This window comes from Metarhizium robertsii (genome assembly GCF_000187425.2).
Source record: "Metarhizium robertsii ARSEF 23 chromosome Unknown MAA_Scf_8, whole genome shotgun sequence".
In the NCBI taxonomy this organism is placed as follows: Eukaryota; Fungi; Ascomycota; class Sordariomycetes; order Hypocreales; family Clavicipitaceae; genus Metarhizium; species Metarhizium robertsii.
Window position 1 is genome coordinate 711,794 of NW_011942226.1, and position 21,276 is coordinate 733,069.

General features: G+C 51.2%; 8 protein-coding genes across 8 annotated transcripts; 3 read left to right on the forward strand and 5 right to left on the reverse strand.

Moving 5' to 3' along the window:
- Nucleotides 1-2,312: 2,312 nt before the first annotated feature.
- MAA_01009 (uncharacterized protein) lies at nt 2,313-3,119 on the reverse strand (the record flags this gene model as incomplete). Its single annotated transcript, XM_007819007.1, has 1 exon — nt 2,313-3,119. One exon carries the CDS (start codon nt 3,117-3,119, stop codon nt 2,313-2,315), a length of 807 nt encoding a protein of 268 aa, XP_007817198.1.
- A 1,538-nt stretch (nt 3,120-4,657) lies between these two features.
- MAA_01010 (Nuclear transport factor 2) lies at nt 4,658-5,031 on the forward strand (the record flags this gene model as incomplete). Its single annotated transcript, XM_007819008.2, has 3 exons — nt 4,658-4,714; nt 4,773-4,874; nt 4,930-5,031. 3 exons carry the CDS (start codon nt 4,658-4,660, stop codon nt 5,029-5,031), a joined length of 261 nt encoding a protein of 86 aa, XP_007817199.2.
- A 279-nt stretch (nt 5,032-5,310) lies between these two features.
- Nucleotides 5,311-6,096, reverse strand: MAA_01011 (uncharacterized protein; the record flags this gene model as incomplete). The annotated part of the gene is made up of 1 exon (XM_007819009.1): nt 5,311-6,096. The coding sequence occupies one exon, from the start codon at nt 6,094-6,096 to the stop codon at nt 5,311-5,313; it is 786 nt and encodes a 261-aa protein (XP_007817200.1).
- A 1,395-nt stretch (nt 6,097-7,491) lies between these two features.
- MAA_01012 (uncharacterized protein) lies at nt 7,492-8,550 on the forward strand (the record flags this gene model as incomplete). The annotated part of the gene is made up of 1 exon (XM_007819010.1): nt 7,492-8,550. The coding sequence occupies one exon, from the start codon at nt 7,492-7,494 to the stop codon at nt 8,548-8,550; it is 1,059 nt and encodes a 352-aa protein (XP_007817201.1).
- Nucleotides 8,551-9,502: 952 nt separating this feature from the next.
- MAA_01013 (fatty acid desaturase) lies at nt 9,503-10,626 on the reverse strand (the record flags this gene model as incomplete). Its single annotated transcript, XM_007819011.1, has 2 exons — nt 9,503-10,380; nt 10,464-10,626. 2 exons carry the CDS (start codon nt 10,624-10,626, stop codon nt 9,503-9,505), a joined length of 1,041 nt encoding a protein of 346 aa, XP_007817202.1.
- Nucleotides 10,627-11,256: 630 nt separating this feature from the next.
- On the forward strand, nt 11,257-12,924 carry MAA_01014 (uncharacterized protein; the record flags this gene model as incomplete). The annotated part of the gene is made up of 2 exons (XM_007819012.1): nt 11,257-12,051; nt 12,166-12,924. 2 exons carry the CDS (start codon nt 11,257-11,259, stop codon nt 12,922-12,924), a joined length of 1,554 nt encoding a protein of 517 aa, XP_007817203.1.
- A 2,083-nt stretch (nt 12,925-15,007) lies between these two features.
- MAA_01015 (uncharacterized protein) lies at nt 15,008-16,555 on the reverse strand (the record flags this gene model as incomplete). The annotated part of the gene is made up of 1 exon (XM_007819013.1): nt 15,008-16,555. One exon carries the CDS (start codon nt 16,553-16,555, stop codon nt 15,008-15,010), a length of 1,548 nt encoding a protein of 515 aa, XP_007817204.1.
- Nucleotides 16,556-18,338: 1,783 nt separating this feature from the next.
- MAA_01016 (cell wall galactomannoprotein Mp2) lies at nt 18,339-19,103 on the reverse strand (the record flags this gene model as incomplete). Its single annotated transcript, XM_007819014.1, has 1 exon — nt 18,339-19,103. The coding sequence occupies one exon, from the start codon at nt 19,101-19,103 to the stop codon at nt 18,339-18,341; it is 765 nt and encodes a 254-aa protein (XP_007817205.1).
- Between the last annotated feature and the right edge of the window lie 2,173 nt (nt 19,104-21,276).

Consider the following 21,276-nt stretch of genomic DNA (forward strand, 5'->3'; position numbering starts at 1 on the left):
TAGCCACGAGGGACAATACACGACCCAGCTGCTTGGGATTTAGCTGACCTAACCTCCAGGCGGATCGAGGCTAGCAAAGACAAATGGCTAGAGATGAGGGTTTGTATGAGGGAATTATGTGCCTTTTATCCTCGAGCTAGTTGTAGATGCTACCATACAAGGCATCACTATAGGGATATCGGAACGGAAGGTGTTGGGAAGAGCCATGACGTAAGTTCCTGCAGATACAGTATGAGGTTAGCACACATATGCAACTAAAGCGGCATACAGCTCTGTGCAGCTCTGCACTATGGCGCGTAGTTGTCATTTCTCATATATGGGTTGTAAATATATAAATAAAGAGACGATGCTGAAGCTAAATGTCTTCTAGCTCTTGGTCTTGTTGCCTCAATTTCACATATAGTACAAGTAACTCACGAAATCCAGTCTATCGAAGAGCTGATTTCCACACGTAGCCCATCTACATTCTGTGGACGAAACCTCCATGTCTTTTGTAGAGTGGAGGGGCACCAGCACCATGAATCCTTACGTTTCTATCGATCAACTCGGCTTCTTGACAAGTTGCAAAGAGTTTGGTTCCCAGGTGAATTGTGTGTTGCCGATATGTGATTTGGCCAAAGGCAAGGGCGGCGGTTACGTTGAGGAGTTGAAAGTTGCCGCTCTTTGAGCCGAACCATGCACGGTTATGATTACGACGTAGTATTGACCTATAGGGTCAACTGGTGCGTCACACACAGCGGCGACGGGAGATGTTGAATCACTAAGAGTGCCTGCTGCTGTCGCTTGGTGTAGAAATGAATGACAACTGCGACTCTGACTCTCACCTCGTCCATACCTAGAAAAACAGCCTAAGACGGGCTCCAGTTGCTAAGCAATTTGTCATTTGAAATACAAGGTGGTACAGTTGCTGTTCAAGTAGAGCACGTTCTTTTTATGGCGCAATCAGATGCCATTCTGTTCCGTTGACAAGACTCACGTGAATTGAAAGGCGGGAACAATGGGCTTTGTCTTGCGGCCGGTCGCCACATGTCTGTTTATAGTAATCATTATTTTTCTGTCAAAGGAACAGGTAACGTGACTTGGAGGCGTTCCTGTCTGTGCTCGGCGATCTCATTCTGCCTTTGTTACCTGGTGGCAACTAAGTGGACTAGCCACTTAGCAAAGCGGTAACTTTAGAAATTCATTGTCTCAGTTCGAGATTGAACAAAAGATCTGCATGCATGACAATGAAAACTCTAGAGCCTGGCTCCGAATTACAGCGCGGGAGCCTCGCGTGGTTTCAAGCACGGTTCAGCAAGTGAGCCCACACGTAGTTATGAATTCAGCCTTGAACTTGCGTATTTCGAGTGCTTCCAAAGACGAACTCACTGGGTGAGCTCACAAGTACATAAGCATGGCCTTGTGCCCTCTGCATCTACGAGCTTATCCAGTTCATCAGCCTGCACACTCGTTTGTTACACCCTACGTCCACGATGAAATTCTCTCATTTTCTTTCTTTCATAGCACCTCTTGCAACTTCGGTCACGGCGTTTCCTAACCGAAGAGACGTGGAGGGGCAGATCTCGCCCCGCCAGGGACCCTCCAGCGCCTGCTTCCCATAGTAAGAGAAGTGATGCAATTATACATAAGCTCGTGGCATGAAGTTAACGTATTAAAGTGCTGATCCTGACTGCAACATACCTACGGTTTGCCAGTGTGCAAATGGTAAGTCCCCTGTGTTAAAAGACACTTGGTATTCTTAATGTATGACTTACAACTGTAGGATGGATCTACCTGTTCAACCGGGACAACTCCAACGCTGGTGGCAATGGCTGCGACCCCCCTTGGGGTTTCATAGCCAAGGACATAAGGGGGCACCCAAAGTACCATTGCTGAGTGGGTGGATTTTGGGAGGAGAAAGACATTGTATAAATATACGCTTGTTGGCTGGTTCAGTGAAGCAACTAGCAACGCAACGGCGAAGTTGGAGGAGGTGAATTATTAAATGGATTGTCAACTTGTATTGTTAGGCACGCAAGGGAATCCAGTTTAGGCCGTCTGTAAAATGCTGGGCATTAAGGACTATTTTTGTAATAATTTACAGCCGTAAATAACGAATGAAGAAAAGGGGACAAAAGAAGAGGAGAGGAAATAGTCATAGACGATGGAGTCTTATTTTGAGGAAATGCTATTCAAGACGACTAGTCTGCCATGTATCTACCCGTATTGGACTCGATTCCTTAAACTACGGAAGAAGAACTCTCATCAAGTTCGTTCAGGTTTGCCAGAGGCTTCTATCTTGATCTTGACTAGCGTAGGCGCCCGAATAGCATTTACATCTCAGATGCGTCGAGACAATTGCGGCGTCTCCAAGACGATCCCGGCTTCTTCCTCTTCTTCTTGTCTCTTTCCCGATCCTTGACACTGCCATGGTAGTTAGTAAAACAACGGGGATCCTTGGGCTCTTGCACTGTCCCGTCCTCATCTACCACCGGGGTGTCATCATCCTCCGGATCAACATCATTCGGGTCAATCGGGACACAGGGCTTTTTGGTCTGCCTCTTTCGGGGGCGGGGAGGATCTGACGGGTTTTTGTTCGGGATCCATTTGGTTTTTACAGGAAGTCCCGAGCCGTCTTTGTGGTAGATGTACACGCCTTGAATGTTTTTGGGGGGGATGGCTCCGGGCACGACAAACAAATCTGCAGTCTCCTCGGCATCATTGCGGTTCGTGTCGTGAAGCCAGTGGCCCTGAGGCAGACCTTGCAACGTGACTTGATAGACGAAGCCGGTTTGCGCCTCAGATTCCTGTTGGAAAAATGACATGTCGATGGATGCTTCGTGCGACGGTGATACGAATACGTCTTCGGGTGTAGTAGCAACGGCAGCATCGTCGAGACCTGTATCGAAACCCGGTTGAAGGCCTTCTCTAAACACCACTGTTGGGTCCCGGAAGTCACCGACGAAGAATGTGCTCGCCTTGTCTCGATCTAGTATGGGTGAATGTTTGTTTGTGACGTCCTCAAGTTGGCCAATTTGGCCTTTGAGCTGGCGGATGGAAGATTCTAGCGCGCCCAAGGATGCCCAAGCTGTGGCGGCATAGGTGAAGCCCACGAGGGCTATAGACTGTGGTATTTTCATCCTGCCATGTGCGACTTCAAGAAAAGAAGATGTGAGGTGTATAGAGGAATGCGAAAGCCCCAGTCTATAGGTGGCCGGAAAAGAGTTTATGTAGAGACATCGGCAAGTGGGATACGGGCGCGGCGTTGCGATTCAGGCGTATATCTGCCACATCACCATGGAGTACCCATATGCCATGGGTTGCGGGAATTATTGGGGCTGGTCAGGTGATAGTAGATAAATGATGGATAACTTATGATTAAAGTAATATCCTTGATATATTTGTGCGCATAATGCTGCATTCTTGGGACTACTATCGATTGCCTTGTATTTACCCACAAGGCTACTGATATATCTTGCGATATTGCCTATTTTAGCCGCAGCAGGGGAACCCTTGCGCGCCCTGTCGTTGATCATGTCGCTATTTTCTGCCTAAAGCAAACGGACCCTGGCTTTAATGTTACCCGTTCATGCCTTGTATTATGCTGGCGTTGCTCCGGTAAACAGTGGGCTGTCTTAGCATGAATATTATCACGCCGTTCTCTGCACTGCCCCGGCACTGCCCGCTCTTTGAGGTTTAAGTTGTCGCGTCGGGGCGCTCCCTTTTACCATTTTCAACGAAGTCGGGGGTAGTAGACCCCGGGAAAGATGAATGGACCTATAAGAAACAAGGTACTTCTGTCACCCCGGCCTCTTATTTCAACTGCACTGTGTAATGTTTCCAATGTTGCTTTTCTTAGTCTATATAGCCCCCTGCTGTGTCGCGGGTGTTGAACAAGACAGGGGCTGGAGCAGAAGCTCCGTCATGCCGGTTCGTCGACCCGCCGAACCATGGTTCAACTAATTCACGGAGCTTTGCCCCCGTGCATGCCGAAATGTACTACGAAAGACATTGCCGGAGACTTTCCTTCCACTGAGATATCCATACGGTGAGTAAAAGCGAAACGCTCTTATACTGGAGTTGGCGGGCCCATTATTGTTTTATGCGTACATGCTCTTGGTCTATCCAATGCCTGCCTCCAATGACAAACTCTCCATCCTTCTTAAACCTGGACTCGAGTGGCGTCAGTAACAGGCCGTCGTGCGCCAAGTTAAAACCCCAGGTGCCCTTTTTAGTGACCTCGGCACAGCTTGCACTTAACCGCACCGTCATCTTCTATATCCCACACTGCACCGACTGCGTCAACCACAACCCTTTGCAATAACACGCCACTTCAGAACTGCCTTTAATATAGTCGAATAATGGCTGACAAGTGGCTAACTACAGACGGTAAGTCTCGGCGCTCAGTGGAATGACAACGAAATCCTAGATTGCCGCGCTGACTCTGATGCCGATAAGAGGTAGAGGATAACGCAAGTGGGTAGCCGCCTCAACACTCTTCCCCCCCTTCTGAGCCTAGACGAACTAATTGAACGCAGGGTCGTTTATCAAGCACTACTATCAGGTGTTTGATAATGATCGGCCCGCCGTGTACAAGTTCTACGTGAGTGTGTGGCCCCGAATGCCGGGCCATCATCTCCTCAGCTAACCATTGCCCGCAAAGAAAGACAATTCCATGATGTTGTGGGACACCACTCCGTGTCATGGCGCCACGTCAATTGCCGAAAAGCTCACTGTATGTGTGTCAGGTGGTATGTTCTATATGGCAGGGATGCTAATTCTTGGTGCTATAGAGTCTGCCCTTGCCAAAAGTCCTGCACCACATCCAGGGATTCGATGCTATGCCGTCGAATGATGAGGGAGGCGTCTTGGTTCTTGTCAAGGGCGTCTTGTTGGTGAGTTCCGACGCGCTTGCAACTCAACGGTTGGCAACTACTAATTGATGCATAGAGGGGAGAGACAGAGCCCGCCATGAAGTTTGTTCAGTCTTTCCAGCTTCTCCCCGACGGCGACGGCTATTTTATCTTCAACGACATTTTCCGGATACACTAAAGCGTGGGGGGAGTCTGGTGACATGAATTGAGCTGCTTGGTAAACTGATGTCAAGGTTTGAATAGCTAAAAAAGGACCATGTCAAAATGAAGCCACTCGTTCAAGACAATAGCGTCATTATTGCTTCTACTTCTAGGGTATGCAGTAGTCTTCTCACAAGTAATTCAGTTCAGTCAGTCGTTAAATTACACTCTTTGTATGTGCACTCGAGAGTCTCTCATTTTGTCTACATTGCCTAAACAACCGTGCCGTGTGACAAACACGATTCAGGTTTCATCATTACTCATCCGATATACCCGTAATCAAGTCGGTCCCAGCCTTTTGGTTCACCTCTCTAGCTAATTGACCCAGGGTCGACGGTGCTTCCTTGCCCCATGCCGAGAACCAACTCTTCATGTCATTATAGCTGACAGATTGCCTCTGATTCTTTTCAAGCCACTTCTGCATGTAAAACTTGGCATCGTCAAAGTCATACGGCTTTCTTGGCTTCCCATCGTCCCCCGAGGAGACCATCTTGCCCACAAACTGCCAGTCCCACGGCGCGGCGATGAACTTGATGCCCGTCCCATCGTCATCCATCCCCTCGGCCGAGAGGACAGTATCTTGTGCCTCGGCTTCCGACTTGTACTTTTCCCAAAGGGCGGCCTTCTTGTAAAAAAACGCCGAGATGGTATTGTCGGTCCATTTTGACGGAATCGGTTTGCACCTCTTGGTGGAACTCTGATGGGCCCATTTCCACCCGGGCTTGAGCTTGTCGAGGACTTCTTCGCCATACTTTTCGGGTTCGTTGGCGGAATACGTGGTTGCGATGTAATCGATGTCCCCGGTAGTCTGTCGATTGCCGAGGATGACATTCACGGCACCGCCCTGAACAATGAGGGTGAATGGCTCTTCACGCAAAGCCATGCTCGCGCTGGCATCCTTCATAGCCGCCAGTAGGGTCTCCTTGGTCATGGAGTCGGTCTCATCGCGACGCACAAGGGGTTTCAGGCCCGAACGGCGAGGCACAGGCTCTGCTGTTACCGCAACCGCGAGGGCCGAAACAAAAGCTTTCAAGAAACGCATAGTGGTGATTTGGCTGTGTCTAGGTTCTCCAAGGATGCTAGCAGATGGAGGGTGAGTAGAGTTCACCAACGGCAGCAGTCAAATGCAGATATAAGGCACTCCCAACCCAGCCCGGCAGATGTCACTGTGCGTGACAAAAGGTTCAGATCGGGGACCCAAAATAATTTCTTCTTTTGATTATTTATCCCAATAAACTCCGTCTTGCAGGCATCATGGGCTGCGCCCTATATTTGACAGTGTTTGGGCGGCTATGACATGGGTAACCCCTCAAGGCTTACAGGCACCCGATGTATATAATTTTCTTGCTATACCTGGCCAGGGTCAACCACGACTCGGAACTTAGACTAGTAATTGCTTGGTCCTACGGATATTTCTTTTCCCAAGCACTTCTCTTTTCTTTTTTAGCTTTGATATGCTCATAGTACGTACCAGTTGTAGGGGCAAATATTTCCACCCCCGGCCATACTGGTAGGGATATAGCAGGGTATAAAACCCAGGGCAAGTTATAGTTACAGCCCAAAGATCAAATTCACTATCCATAAGTCGCCGACAGGAACCGGGGTCCTAGAGTTCCGGAACTTCTTGTCCTATAATAAGAGTGACCTGACCCACTGGCAAAGGTTTGTCTTAACGTCTTGTGCTCGCCTAGTCATTTACCGATATACTTGCTTGGATGATTGCATCGCGTTGTGAGACATTAAAATTTCCTGTGGTTTTGATTTTGTAGCACATGATCATTCCTCCCATTTCTTCCACCTGTCTCGCTAGAAGAGTTCATGTTATTCATTCAGTCTAGGAGGCCTCCCGGCTATTATTCTATAGACTTTTGGTAAATCTACTCCGGGAAACCACTTTCGGCGAATGGACACTGCAATAGTGACAGGGTTCAAGGTCGCAGCATATGTACATGGAGTATATTGGAAGAGAGAACCGCAAGTTACGCAATCAACGGATACCCAGTCATAGTATACGGTTGTCCTTGTTAATAAGGCAACAAGGGCACAGGAAATTGTAAACCGCATGATATCTACGTGCACCGTGCAGTCAATAGTCCAAACTTTCCTCTTTTTTGGCGTGATAATGGCAGAAAACTCCGCCCCAAGTCTAACGTGGCAGATGCCTCAGCCCTTTAGTAACCTGATATTGATCTCATAGTACTTATTGACGCCAGGTTAAGCGTGGGGCGTGGCGTGAGTGAAGATTATCAATCATGGTGTTGTAGAACTGACTGACTCGGACAAAGGATGAGTCTCCAAATACCGATTCTGTATATTAATGCCGACTTCTCATTCCAAAATGTAGGACTCATCCCCGCCAACCATTTTTGTTTTCAGAGTTTCTCCTATCAAACCAAAAAAAACACCAGGGGTAGTCGAGTCCTCAAGCCTGATCAAAATGGTTCCCGAAGTTGCACTGCTCTCCCCTCTCTTCGCCGTCCTCGCCTACGCTGCCGCTCCCCCTGTCGTCATTCCCACTCTTGCCAAATTTGATGGTTTGGCACTTGGCCGCATGGTTGAACATGTCCAAAAGGCAAAAGATGAGATAGCTCTCGTCAAGAACTTTATCGACAGCCAGCCAGACCCCTACATCGACCTTCCCTCAAAAATGTTTCCTTCCTGGGGATGCCTCAGCGACCGCGTTCAATTCAAGGTTGACGAAGTCACGATCGCCATCAGTGCCCACGAGGACGCCTCAGACAACGGGCCCGTGACGATGGACATTGCAGAATCCGTCGCCACCGTCGACACCTCAACGGCTGGCTGGAGCATGGAAGACTCTACCACTTTCGGAATCGACAGCTCTGTAAACATTGGTTTCGCGGGCATCGGTGTGTCCGGGGGCGTGCATTACAGCAACACCAACTCCAACGGACACAGCGGCGAGAATAGCAACCAAAAGGAGTACCGAAAGGAGGTGGGCAGGACGCGTGAATGCCCCAAGAACACCCACTGCTCGGTCCAGACCTGGACGTACATGGCGACGCTCAAGGGAAACTGCCCCCTTATCCCCATGGTTGACCCCGTCTGCTGGAAGCCTCGCGTTGGAAAGGACTGGTTCCCGGCCACGTTCCCTGCGTACAACCTCTTGCGGGACAACAAGCTTCTCCGGGGCAACCTTTCTCTCCCCGCCGTCCGTGGCCACGACACCACATGGGACACCATTGGTGACATGTACTTTACCATGACGAACAAGGACGGCTCGCCTACCGGTGCAGTTCTGCCCAAGGAGTTTGCTGAGAATGTGTGGTGGGCAGACGAGGCCAAATATAGCATCAACTACAAGTTTACCACGCCGTGCACAATCAGCGCTCCTATAACGGATAGTCAGGGGAACCCCAGAAGAACCCAGGTTAATCTCAAGGTTGAGCATGGCAAGTTTGTGCGGGATGAGGTCCAGGAGGCTACGGGTTACAACTTTACCGTCATTGATGTCCTTGAGAGCGCCTTTGATTAAAGAGTGCATCTACTCGGATTGACTTTGTTAAACATGCAGACTAGGTGTCTGGTGCAGCACTACTACTGTCTGGTCATAGGACTTGAGGAGCTTTTTGTGTGTTGATCCTCCAGAGTTCAATCTTTTTGATCATCTTTAAGCCATCGGTGATGTACAATCTATTAGATAGATTTAAAACATTGTTTAACGCTTATGTTTGCCTTTGTCCTACATCTTGCGTATACCTATATTTGGAGCATAGCTGTTGTGCGTGTATCGCAGTCTATACAGGGCCCTTTGTATGCGTATACATGGACAAGTTTTGACGCGGTTTATCCTTATATTGTAACATGATATAGGACCATCATAGAAATGTAGATTCCTCATACTACTTACTTAACCGAGTATTTTCCCTATCCCCGGTGAAGATGCCGCCTGTAATGTTCAGCTGCCTCACCGTACTCTCCCGCTGACCCCGGCCGGTCAGACATCGCTCTCTTGTTGTCTAATAGCGGTTCTTGGTACCTTCAAAAGAGCTTACGGAATATAATTTACAGGGCTATGAAAATACTCAATATATCGGGGTTGTCCCTCGCTGTATTCCTGACAAATACGTGATGCAATAGTTCACTTGGCCTTGAACTTGTCCTGAATCTCTTTCTCTGTAAACTTCTGGGTATGGCTTCTTAGGAGCGCCATTCGATCTTCTATGCTCATCGACATTTGCTCCTCGCCAATAGGTATCATACACCTTGCAAGAGTGCGATAATCCTTCATGAGCAGTCGTACTGTAATCATGAGGTAGTCAATATTGTGGAACACGAGAGCTTTTTGCACTGCGTACAGCTCTTTGCTCTTCATAAACGAGACGGGATGTTCACGCCAATGCCGACGCGGGTTTAGGTGATGAGACGTATGATAGCCATCATTGAAGCAGTACCGATTGCTCTATTTGCTCATGAAAAGTAAAAAATTAGCCAGGTCCGATAGGAAATCCAGCAGGGGCGAGGGTACTAACCGGGACATCAATCAGCGTAATGCTGGAGCGATAGTCAGAGTTGGGCTCGTCATGGTCGACAAAGGCATGCTGACCCCAGTTGCCCAGCATCAGGCCAGAGCGGAGCAGCAGCAACGGGAGCAGGAATACGGTAAAAGTTGCCTTTGGGTTATACTGATATAACGTATAGAGCGTTGTGTACCAGCTCAGCTCCCAAAAAGCAGCCTTTATCGCGAAGCCTGGCCATCCCTTCCTTATAAAGTAGAGGGGCAGGTCTAGCCAGATCAAGAAGAAAAACCGCCCTGTATAATGCAGGAAATGCAAGACATTATCGCGCTGGTATCTGATGGTAGATGAGAGGTCGTCAGGCCCGTTTCCCTCAACGTGGTGATGTTTGACGTGATGATAGTAGTAGGAATTCCAGGTATGTCCCATCAACGGATCGGTAATGTACGGGAACAGTGAGTCAAGTATAGACAAGCGCTTATTAAGAATTCCCCGCATGTGTATGTGCTGGTGCATCATGAGGGTATAGGTGCCCATGTAGCTGACTTGCATGATAAAATGAAGCAGCCCATGGACCCAGGTAAATTTCCAGAATAGAAACATGGCGCTCGGGACCGACGTGGAGAAGTACAGCAACAGGTGCGTAAGCATTACCACGTCTGTCTCAACACGGACAATCGACCGGGCGACGCGGACATAGGGACGGAAAATCCAGGCGTCGATAGAAGGGGGCAGTCGAATATCACCAGTATCAACTTGGCTAAATACCGTGGGTTCAAATAGGGCATTTTTGGGGTCGTTTAAGGCGGTGAGAGCGGTGATAGTCGCCGCATCTCGATGACTTTGGCCTATTACATCTGTAGTTAGCACAAATGATGCCATCTGCGACACATTCAAATAAGCCAAGGTCTGTTGCTGTACATTGTACTACCTTTCTCTTTATCACTGCCTCCTTTGTCACGGCGTCGCTGCAATTGCTCGTCACGCTCTTGATACTCTCGAATGTCAGCCACCAAATTTTGGAGGACAAGAACGTCAGGCTTTGTGAGGTTAGGGTCAAAGACCACACCGTCCACGTTTTCAACGTGAGACATGGCTAACAGCTTCTGAGAAGTTGCAGATGTCACCACAGCACGGAGGAGAGGCAGACAGAATGGATTTGTGCTTGATGAAGCCGCCAAGGAGCGGACGTGAATGGGCTGCAATGTAGAAGAGAAAAGCAGAACAACAGGAAACAAGCATTGACAAAGCGTGATGAATGATGGGGGATGCTGGATAGACGCTGGAAGAGAACGTGGCGGCTTTAATGTGCGTTTGACGTTGCACGACTTCGTTGTACAGCCGTTGCAATGGCGAATGTTTACTAGACGATACGGAGAAAATCAGCATGTACCACCCGAAGTTCCTCCACTCTCTTGAGTACGACTGGTGAGCCTCGTTATACAACAGATAAAGGCTGCTCACCGAAAGCCACCCCCTTATTCATTGTCTGTCGTTGACTGGGTTTGGGCAGCTCTCAAGGCTTTCGTGGCGGCAAGACTTGGGTTGAAAAGGTATGGAATGGTGTTGATTTTGCAAATGGCAAATAATTGTTCCACGGCGTCGTAGTATGACACAACAACTTTTCTCCTCCTCCAACTCGCTTCCCCATAGCAAACTAGCCCTGCCTCTTTCGTGATTGTGAATACCCAAAGGAGATACGCTTTCAGCTAGTTCCTTTGACCATGGACTACCAGAATCGGATCGCCCAAGACGCTCTGCGTCGAGCCGCCTACTTGGCCAGGTTCCTGCGATATATGCCATTGGCGATATTCATGACACCTCGGCAAGCCCGCGCGGCGAACACGAGGCCTTTTGCACCAGTCCAAACATTGACCCCCGAGCAGGCCACATCCGTTGATCAGGAGGGCGGTGATTTTGACCTCGACAACTGGGTCAACCGTGGGATGGCCATTCATAGAGGCGGCTCGGTCTACCAGTGCCTGGCCAACCTGACTGCCGCCCTCGAACTCGTCGGCCAGTTAAACGCGGCAGAGTACAACGGCGCCGCCGGCGCGCTGAGCCTGCTGCCGACGGCGGGAGCTCTCCTCGGGGCGCCGACCCGTGAGATGTGGATTGTCTATAAATTGGTACCGCTGGCCGGAGTCCTCAGCATGTTTCTCAGTCTCGGCGGCTCCATCACCCCGTCCAACGTGGGCGAGTACGACCCGGCAGAGCCCTTCTCGTACGGCGGCTTCATGCCTACGACGGGAGTCACCGCGACCAGGCACATGCTCTCTTCCTCGGCCAACTCCATCACGGGCAGCGTGCGGCAGCTCTGCTCTACCGAGGCACAGGATGATGTGTCTGCTGCACAAAGGTTCGCCGCAGAAGTCCAGCAGAGGGCTGACGACGATAGCGGTGGCGACGTGGGACCCGGACTGTTTGTTGCCATGGCATTGCAGTCCATTCTCGTGATAGGCTTGCTTGTGCCCATGTGGTATGCGCAGAGGGGAGCGGTCGTGACGTGGTGGTGTCGGGTATGTACCGCCCATTCCCTCTTCACAATGCCCCCAAGTATGTGTATACGTGTATAGAGAGAGAGGGGGGGAGACCAAACTTTGCTAACGCGGACAAATGGCGCTTTGCCATAGGTCTGGGGGTGGATGTACTTTTGGTATTTGCTAGTCTCGGCAGTTTCCATCTTTGATAATCTGGTTGCTGCGCCGTTTACACGAAGCTGGACTATCCGTGTCTCGAGGAAGCCAACGGGGATCCTGCTCGACGACACCGTGCCCAAGATTACAGACCGTCGAGGAGGCAGGTATGCAAATGCACTCGAGGCTCTCAAGGCCGGGCCAAACACGAACCAACACATTCGCATTGCCACAGATAAAGGATCAGGCTACTCAAGAACATGCTTCTACGTGGTCATCTCTATACAAGGCATCTCTCGGCTCCATGCCATAGCGCAGGTCCTATCAAAGGGCGCAAGTGTGGCCGTATTCGCGTTTGGCACGGCACTATTTGCTTCAGCAACGCTCATGTCCATATCCGTTGCGCTCATGGTCCTTTGCATTCTACTAGCGTGTGGCGTTGCAGGAAGAGTCATTGCCATGTGGATTGTTGCGCAGATTAGTCGCGAGAACAAGCCGATTCTACATAAGCTGGTCAAGTCGGAGACGGAAGCTGGCGAGTTCATACATGCCATATGCGAGCTTGACCTGCAGCTTGAGATACACGGCCACGTTATCATGAGCGGCTGGTGTATAAAATCTCGAAGCGTCTTCCTGTCAGCAGCGACGTATATCGGGCTTATGGCCAAGCCGTTTAATGCCATTCAGTTGGCAGAAAAGGCCATGCGCGGCGCCGTAGTTTCTCAGGATGTGGCCGGGACAAGAGCGACGGAGTAGGGTATAGCAATGGCTGTGGGGATAGGATGGAGCAAGTGAATATTATATAATAGGAGGATAGGGGAATACTAGGCCAAGGGGAATAGATTAGTGTTATAACCCTAGTCGGGACAAGCCATACGGTGACTAGATGGACACATATTGACAGGCTCCACGGCTACAGAAAGAGAGAGAGATTCAACATCACTCAATAACTACGCGTTTTGAATTTACATCATTCTATTTCCTTATATACATAATACTGGCAAATTTGACCACTTACACGCTGCATCCAACCCGCAAGCAAAAAACCCCATTTTCTCGCCCGATATGGGACGGGAGAATAAGGATGTGATAATAATGGTGCTATATAGCTTTCGCATTCATGACTCCAGATCGACACCTTACTATATTTATGCTTCGCAACCTAGATGTTGGGGCTATGAGCGTATGGCGGTAAATGTGTCTTCAATATTGCCCGATTGGGATAGAGTGGTTGGCAACTGCCAATAATACCATTGGGTCCACTTGGTACGTACAACTCCTTTGCATTTACTGACGTCGTTTGGTGTTGGTTGGTGCCCTGTATATGTTGCCGTGGTGGGCAGCAGGGCACAAGCGCCTCTCCGTGACTCCAGATTTTGCGCCAATGAAAACCTACATGTACTGCCGAGAGTCGGTGAACAGTCTGAGAGGATTATTGCCTCACTCTGTAAAAAGGCCGAAATCTGCCAGCAGTCCGAACCAGGCCAGATGCTGGTGAGGGTTGCGTCATCGTAGGGATCCTCGCGCGGCCATTTTGCAGCTAGAGGGGGTCATGAGCGAGGAAGGCTCGACTCCATATGGCGGCTGTAAATGTATGAGAGGCAGACTCGTTTACATAAAACACAGCGTTTACAGGATATGAGTCGCATTCCGTGGGCATGGCCGAACCGGTAGCTATACCACGACACACGGGGATGTAAAACGGGGGCGGCCCGCGCGAGTTCCAGACTCATATACTAAGTAGCGCAGGAACAGAATCGTGGACGGGGGTCGATTTGTCCTATCCTCCATAAAAGCAGCCTAATATGTGGAAAACGCCGTCCACGCGTATTGCCGTGGTCATCTTTCCAATGGGGCTAAACGATCGACCCCTGGTATCAACAGTGTGCTTGACCAGATCGCACAATCACCCGAGGGAGCATTCCAAACTTCCCCTTCCTTTTAGCGAATCACATGTCAAATATGGAAATACCCATACCTAGGGACAATATGCTGCATTTGTGGCTCTCCAGTAAGCCCATCTTCACTCGGACTGCCCTCATAGTTGGCAGCAAATCTTGTCCATGACCTACGCACAGATCTGGCATATGGAAGCTTCTCACAGAAAGTACGTCGTGCACCATAGATATGGTGGATGGCTCTTCACGCCGGTTTAACCCCATATGTATAGGCAATGCTTCTCTTCTTTTCGTCCACGTTTTTGCCCGCTCGGCCATTGGCCATCATCGGCGTAACTCTACTCCATATAATCGGCGAGCCATCATATCCATACCGCAATTCGCTTATAGCGTGGTCAAATTGATAGGAATTGGGTTTCCCCCGTCCCGATACAGAAAGACCTTGACTCGTGCCGTGCGCTCGTTCAGTATTCCTACACCAACTCGAGTGGGTCTACCAATGGCCTACAATGGAAGTCGTAGAGATTGTGTCATGTACGAGTTGCGCAGGATGGCTTAGATGCTTCAATCAGGCGATGTCTAAAGGCCGCGTAGAGATCCGCAGGGGCACATATATCCCGGCGAGACTTCAAAGCGCTCCATGGTTTTTGCTACCAACTCCAAGATATCCCGCCAAGGGTTTAGTCAAACGGCTCACGTGAGTCACTTGGAACCAACTCCGAAATGAACAGAAGTACAGCCAAGATATTGTCAGGCTCTCACTGTCTTCTCTACTTCTCGATGATTCACATCGCCTACGTCCATAACCAGGGAGCATCTCCAACAGGTAGCCTGCTTTTGACGCACCATCTACTATCGAGTTCCCCGGCCGAGCTCTTGTTGTCTCATCTCCCACTCGAACTTCATTACTCAGGACTTGGGCCATGAAACCCCCGCCTTTCTTACCTGCCAGGGCGCCTAAATATCCTGACTGTCCTGCCCTCCCCATCAACTCGTCCGAGACCGATTCGGAACTCTCTTAATTCTCTCGCCTCGATCGGCAAAACACCAGTTGCCTCACCCACACCGCCCAAATCGCCAGCCGCAGGCGCTCCAGGGCCTTCTTGAATCAGTGGCAGGTCCATATTGGCGCCGTTTGCGGCCGCCAAGTCGTTCTCGCCAAGATTCACAGGGTACAGCTCCTCCATCTCCTCCCCGTTATTTCCATGGCCTTGGGCATTGTGAACAGCAGCGCCTGGCTGTGGTAAGCGGGCTCTATATGCGTGCCCGCCCGCCGCGAGCAGCGCCCACTCCAAGACATCCTGTGGAACCGTCTCGATTTCCCGCACGTCGTCCGCGGGCAAGTTGCCCTTCAGAATTCTATACCAAATGGACAAGGTGAGAAACGCGAGCAAGGAAAGGAGGGAAAGCGCCAGTACAAGCAGAAATAATGCAATCATGGTTGGCGGCACGTACGCCGCGGGCTTGACGCACCCCTGCGTCGGGTCTTGTCGGGCCCCCGGCGTTGCAAGCAGGTAGTTGCGTCCTCCGGAGATCATGACCATGGTGTTGAGCAGCATGGCCAGCTGATCGGCCACGTTGTTAACAGCAGGCGTGTTGGTGCCCCAATACATCAAGCCCTGAAACGTGGGCGCCCAGACCCTGAGGTCATAAAGGGAGGCCATGCTTCGGGCCGTGTTTGTCGCCCCGGGCGCATTCATGGTGCAGTTGAGGGCCTCTAGCTGTACCGGCTCGTCTGGTTCCCAGTTCTTCTGGACGGCAGCGAGCACACCCCAGTCTGATCCGTCAGAGTTGGCGGCGGCAGAGGTGCTCCATACAACGAGGTGGTTCGTGTTGGATCCTGCGCCGGTGTTGCCGCTGTACTCATCAAACCAGTTCGCGTGAAGCATCTTCTTGGATACCAGGTCGTTGATAATGGTCATGTTTGAAGTCCCCGCCGGAAGAGTAAGCGACGCCGTCGTCTCGCACTTCCATGAACCGATAATGTCCATGTCATCGGGGCAGAACGATGGGTCGAGGTTGACTTTTTTGTATATTCCGTAGGGGCAGGTATTGTTGACGGCAAAGATCTGCGCATTCTGCAACACGGCTACCGGTCTCCCGTTGACTTGCGAATAGACATTGTGCACGGAGTCGTTGAAAACGAGGCCCTGGCCGAACCAGCACCGGTCCTTTACGGGCTTGCTGACAACGAGGTAGGCAGTCAGCACGTCGGCCGCCTTTCCCAAGAGAAACAGGAGCAGCAGTATGGAGAAGCCCACGGTGCCGCCTGCGAGCCTGCGAAGCCGGAACGAGGTGAGCACAAGGTCGAGGCCGTCTAGCGAGCCGATGGCGCTCGTGGCAGAAACCGTGCGGCGGCGGGCGACGATGATTTTGGCCAATATATGCAGGGCTATCTTGGAGATCCACGCGGTTCCAGCTATAAAGATGATGAAGTATACTCGCAAGAGGACGCGGACCGTCGCAGTAGACACAACGGTGATGATCATGATGAATGCGTTGGAGAGTATACGGCGCTAATCGAGGGCAAGAAATGGCCTGACCAGAGCGTAGCTCTCCATATTCCGTGGCTGTATAAATACGTCTTCAAGCCTTGCCAGGCTCTTCGCATTGTAGAGCACGCGTACACGAACTGATAGTTCGCATGGCGAGACAGCACACATTCAGGCACTCAATCTTTGGCGTTGTGGCTTCTCGTAGCTGTACGCCTCGGGCCGCCGCCCCTTTCAGCTCCTATCCAGCCTCAGAATACGACCTGTCTTGGGTGGTCTTGCAAGCCAATCACCCGTCGCGGGCCGCATCAGCTTGCGCGTGAAAGCACTCGTTCCTGTGCGGTGGGCGGTAAGACGGGACGGTGCGCAGCGGCAAATACGTGCCGAACTCCTTTTTTGCGAGGCCATCACCAGGCAGCGGGGCAAGAAGTGACGTCGTGACGCTCTGTCATATTCTCTTGCGGGCGAGGCTGATAGTTCCCGTGGCAATTGTGTTGCGTCACCCAGCCGCCATTCCCAGCATCTGTTTTCCTTTGGTACGACGCGACCGGGAGTGGCCCACGGGCGACGTGTGGCGATCGACCCTAACCCTAACCACGTGGCTCCCTAATCCCGACTTTGTTTCGTTTTCTCTCTTCAAGACTTGAATCAAGACCTTGACGTGTAGGAACCCCAGGTCGGCAGAGCATGGTGCGAGTCCTCAGTCGACATTGGGTGTAAAATCTCCGTCTGGCCCGGTCTGAGCATGTCTTGTCTCTCACGGTACAGACTCCAGAGTACCGGACTCATTGTGCAACAGTCGTTTGCCCATACTCCGTACATCCCGGATTTGATCTTTGTACACATCGCAAGGCATCAATTGCCGTGTATTTTTTTTTTTTTTCGCTCCGTTGCCGATCTGATTCAAAGCCTTGCTCGGGTGGCTCGGATGTTTCCGAAACTAAGTCGCCCTGTCCACGTGCCCATTCCAAAGCTCAAGCCATCTTGACATGTTGACACTTGACAGGGCACGTGTGGGCCCAGATTCGACGACAATCCATGATGCATGGATTCATCGCCCAACTTCCAGTGTCGCCCCATGACCCCAGTGTGGACAGTGTGGGTTAATAGAATCCATGTGTCATGATTCTTTCTTCTTCGTTCACTGCTTTTGACGACTTCGAGCCGAAACCGCATTAAGCTTAAGCTGCGGGCATGCGAACGGAGCCATTCCCACCCACCAGCATCCCCCGACTCGGGCGAATACCACCAAGGTCACGGCCGCGCTCGTCTTTTTCGCCTGCGCTTATTCGTACATCTCGTCGGGGCGAGAAATCCCTCTGCTATCCCTACAAAGAAGGCCCCCGTACCAGCCACCGTGACAGCACGTACGTGGCGGTAGTCCATCTATTGCGGTTAATATCAGCGCTCAATTCGCACAGGGAAACGCGCTCGGGAAAATAGAAGGTAAATTGTATATAATGTCGTACGACATGGTATATTAGGTGGCCAATTGGGCCGCAACTGACGCTGTCTAGCTAGTCGACATAAGACTGCATGTTATGAACCGAATCCCCAAGACAGTTTGGCATTAAACAAAAAGACACAGCCCATGTATTACCAAAAGACGTGTTTCAAAAAAAAAAATCTTTTCCCGTTATGTTACATTAAACCTTTTACTCGACACCGATTGCGTCTTGAATCGGGACAGCATGAACGTCCATCCAAACAGTCATCTAGCATGCGAGCAAAATATGTTCCTGCGTCATCAAAGTGCAGCTTCCTAAATTGACTAGGCAATTTACAGAAGAGCGGCGGCAACAGCCATGACGAGGGCACCAGCGGGAGCCAGGAAAGAGGCACCGGCGGTGACGGGAGGGGGGTTGCCGCCAGTGGTACCGTTGCCCGAGGGGGCAGCAGAGGTGGGAGCCAGAGTGGTGGCAGGGGCAGAGGCAGAGCTGTGTCCACCAGTTGCGGCAGCAGTGGTGGGCGCGGCGGCAGAGGTCGCCGAAGCGCCGCCAGTCTTGGAGCTGGAGCCGCCAGAGCCGCCAGAGTTCTTGCAGTTGGACTCGGAGAAGTCGTCCTGAGCCTGGTTGAGGACCTTGGTCAGTCCGGCGGCGAGACTTTGGGCAATGGTCTGGGCATCCTTGGGGACCTTGCTGACAACCGCATCGATGAGAGCCTTGGAGTTGGTGTTGATATCGCTGAGCTCAGTGCGAACGGTGTCGCAAGCGCCAGCCTTCTCAACATCAGAGCGCTTGGCCTTGAAATTGTCGGCCAGGGACTGGCCCTTCTTGGTCAAGCTCTGGACGGGGTCGGTCAAGCCCAGAGCATCGGTGAGAGTGAGGTCCGAGGAACCATCGACCTTGGTCTTGCCGGACTTGATGGCAGAGACGAGGGCGTCAGCCTTGGACTTGACAGCATCAACATCTCCGTTGAAACCGGTGGCAGCGGAGTCAAGACCTTCAATGCCACTTCCGACAGACGTGAGGACACCCTGGATAACGGTGATCTGGGCGTAGGTGCCGGTGGCGGCAGCCAAGACAACAGCGTTGGAGAACTTCATTTTGTCGGTTTAAGATGGAGTAGACTTCTTGTTGTAAGAACGAGTGTAAGTCGACCGGGACAGAAACGATTGTGGTTTTGTTACGGCTGAAAACAGAAGGGCAGGTTGAAGGGAAGAGGATCAGGTTATCTGTGGGAGGAAGGGGAGTGTGAGTTTATACCTTTTTCCTCCGTCCCCTGAGGCGTGCTGCGCCTCTTTGGGAAAACTTCACAAGCTCCAAGACGAATGCTCAATCCCATGTCCCAAGTGCGACCCTGCCGAGGCTCCCGCTCGAGAACAGTGAAAATAACAAGGACTTGTCTGGGGCAACCCTGGGAGGGGGGTGTTCGAACCCATGTAGATCTAGTGTAGTCTACAGCAACCTGACCCAAGGATGGCTCTTGAGAGAAGGTTTACGGGGAGTCAAATCAAGTATCGCAACTACTGTATGTACATACATGTTACTGTACACCCCATCCACCCCGTCCCACGATACAAAGCACGGAATACTAGTACTAGCGTATAAAACCCACCCCCAGGTAATAGCGCACTTCTTGTTCCGCTGGTGGAGTAAAGATGGTGTGTGTGGATACTATACGGCCTCTTCTACCACCATCACGACTCCTTCAACAATACCTACCATGTTCATGCCCAGTGCTCAAGTTGGCAAAAGGAGGGAGGGGAATAACGGCACCGGGTTGGCCAGGTCCTCCATATTATGGCGCAACAGCTTGTGTCCAATGAGGGACCACACGCCGAGGGTTGTGGGAGAAAAAGATGTCTTCGAAAGTTCGAATCGACGTCCACCATGCACCCGGGATGCTGGCGATATTGCTGTGGGCAATCTTGCTTGGACCCGGATGGCGGCAAAGACCGTCACTGGAACTGTGTTGGTGGCACCATCAGTTGCACGAGGGTGGATCCTGTTCTCGAGTGGCTTGCATGTAGTATTCATTACTGGTGCAGGTAAAGAGGCATAGCAGGCATACTAATTGGGATTCGCCAGTCTACTGCCAGGCTTTGATCTCCCAAGTCAGCCGCCCTGGTACCTAGCTCAAGGTTGCCACGGCTCGGGAACTGCTTCTTCGTCTGGGGCAACAGGCCGATGCTGCTGCGAAATGCTGCAAGGCGTGCTCGAGGAACCCGTACCCCTGGCTATCCGGCAAACCCTGGCTATTTTCAGTGACGGCTTGATGTGGACGGTTAGGATGGTGCATTCCCAACTTGGATTTCCATGTCGTCTACTAATTTAAAACCTTGGGCTTTGTCCTTTGTGGCGGTGTATGTAACAAGTTTTTGATTTGGCCTTGACTACGGAGTAGCGATGAGAGATATCCATTGTTGAATGTACGGAGTATGTAACTAAATAGGAGAGACATGCCACATGGGCTTGCAGACTGCCACAAGCGAAGAAGATCTCAGTTGCACATGAGCCACTAGCATAGCACGGAGTAGAACCACACTTTGTGTACAATGTGTTTGGAGTACACCGCCAATGGCACCCACGTAAACAAAAGAGTGGCAATTTTGTGTCTTTACGGAGTAGATGGCAATACAGCCACTACACACGCGGTGCAGACATCGTGAACGTAATGGTGCATATCCAACCACCTCCGGAGAGCTACTTGGTGCCAATGAATTGGCCACTGGTGTAGCTATTGCTCGAGTGGTTGTGCCATTTCCAGACGGGTGGCTGGTAGGTGCTGCGTTGTGCTGTGCTGTGCATGTGGATGGTGGACACAAGGCTGTCATATCCCACTGTCGATCGATTGCCCCAGGTTCAAGTCGCGCTGTCAGCATTTGGGGAGGGGATGTCCATTTTTGGCATATGGTCCGGGGCCAAGATCCACCAAGGATAGGAGGCCAGCAGCCCTCGCTTGGTCAGGGAAAACAATATCCTGTCCAAGTGCGTCGAGACCGCCACCCCAGCCATGATCCCTGTTTCCTGTCAACCCCCGCATTCTCCGATGACTTGACGATTGCGACAACTCTGATTTGGTCGTTGCGTCTTGTGAACCTTGTAGGCGGTCCACTAGCATCGAAACCTAACCCTGCCCAGACGGGGCACAGACGGGGGCAAAGTCGGAGAAGAAGCAGAAGGAAGAGAATGGTAGCATCGGGCGAGGTCTGAGAAAAAGGGGTTGGGACAATGCTAGCCACTGGCACAATGCCATGAATGAACTTTGTTGCGGGT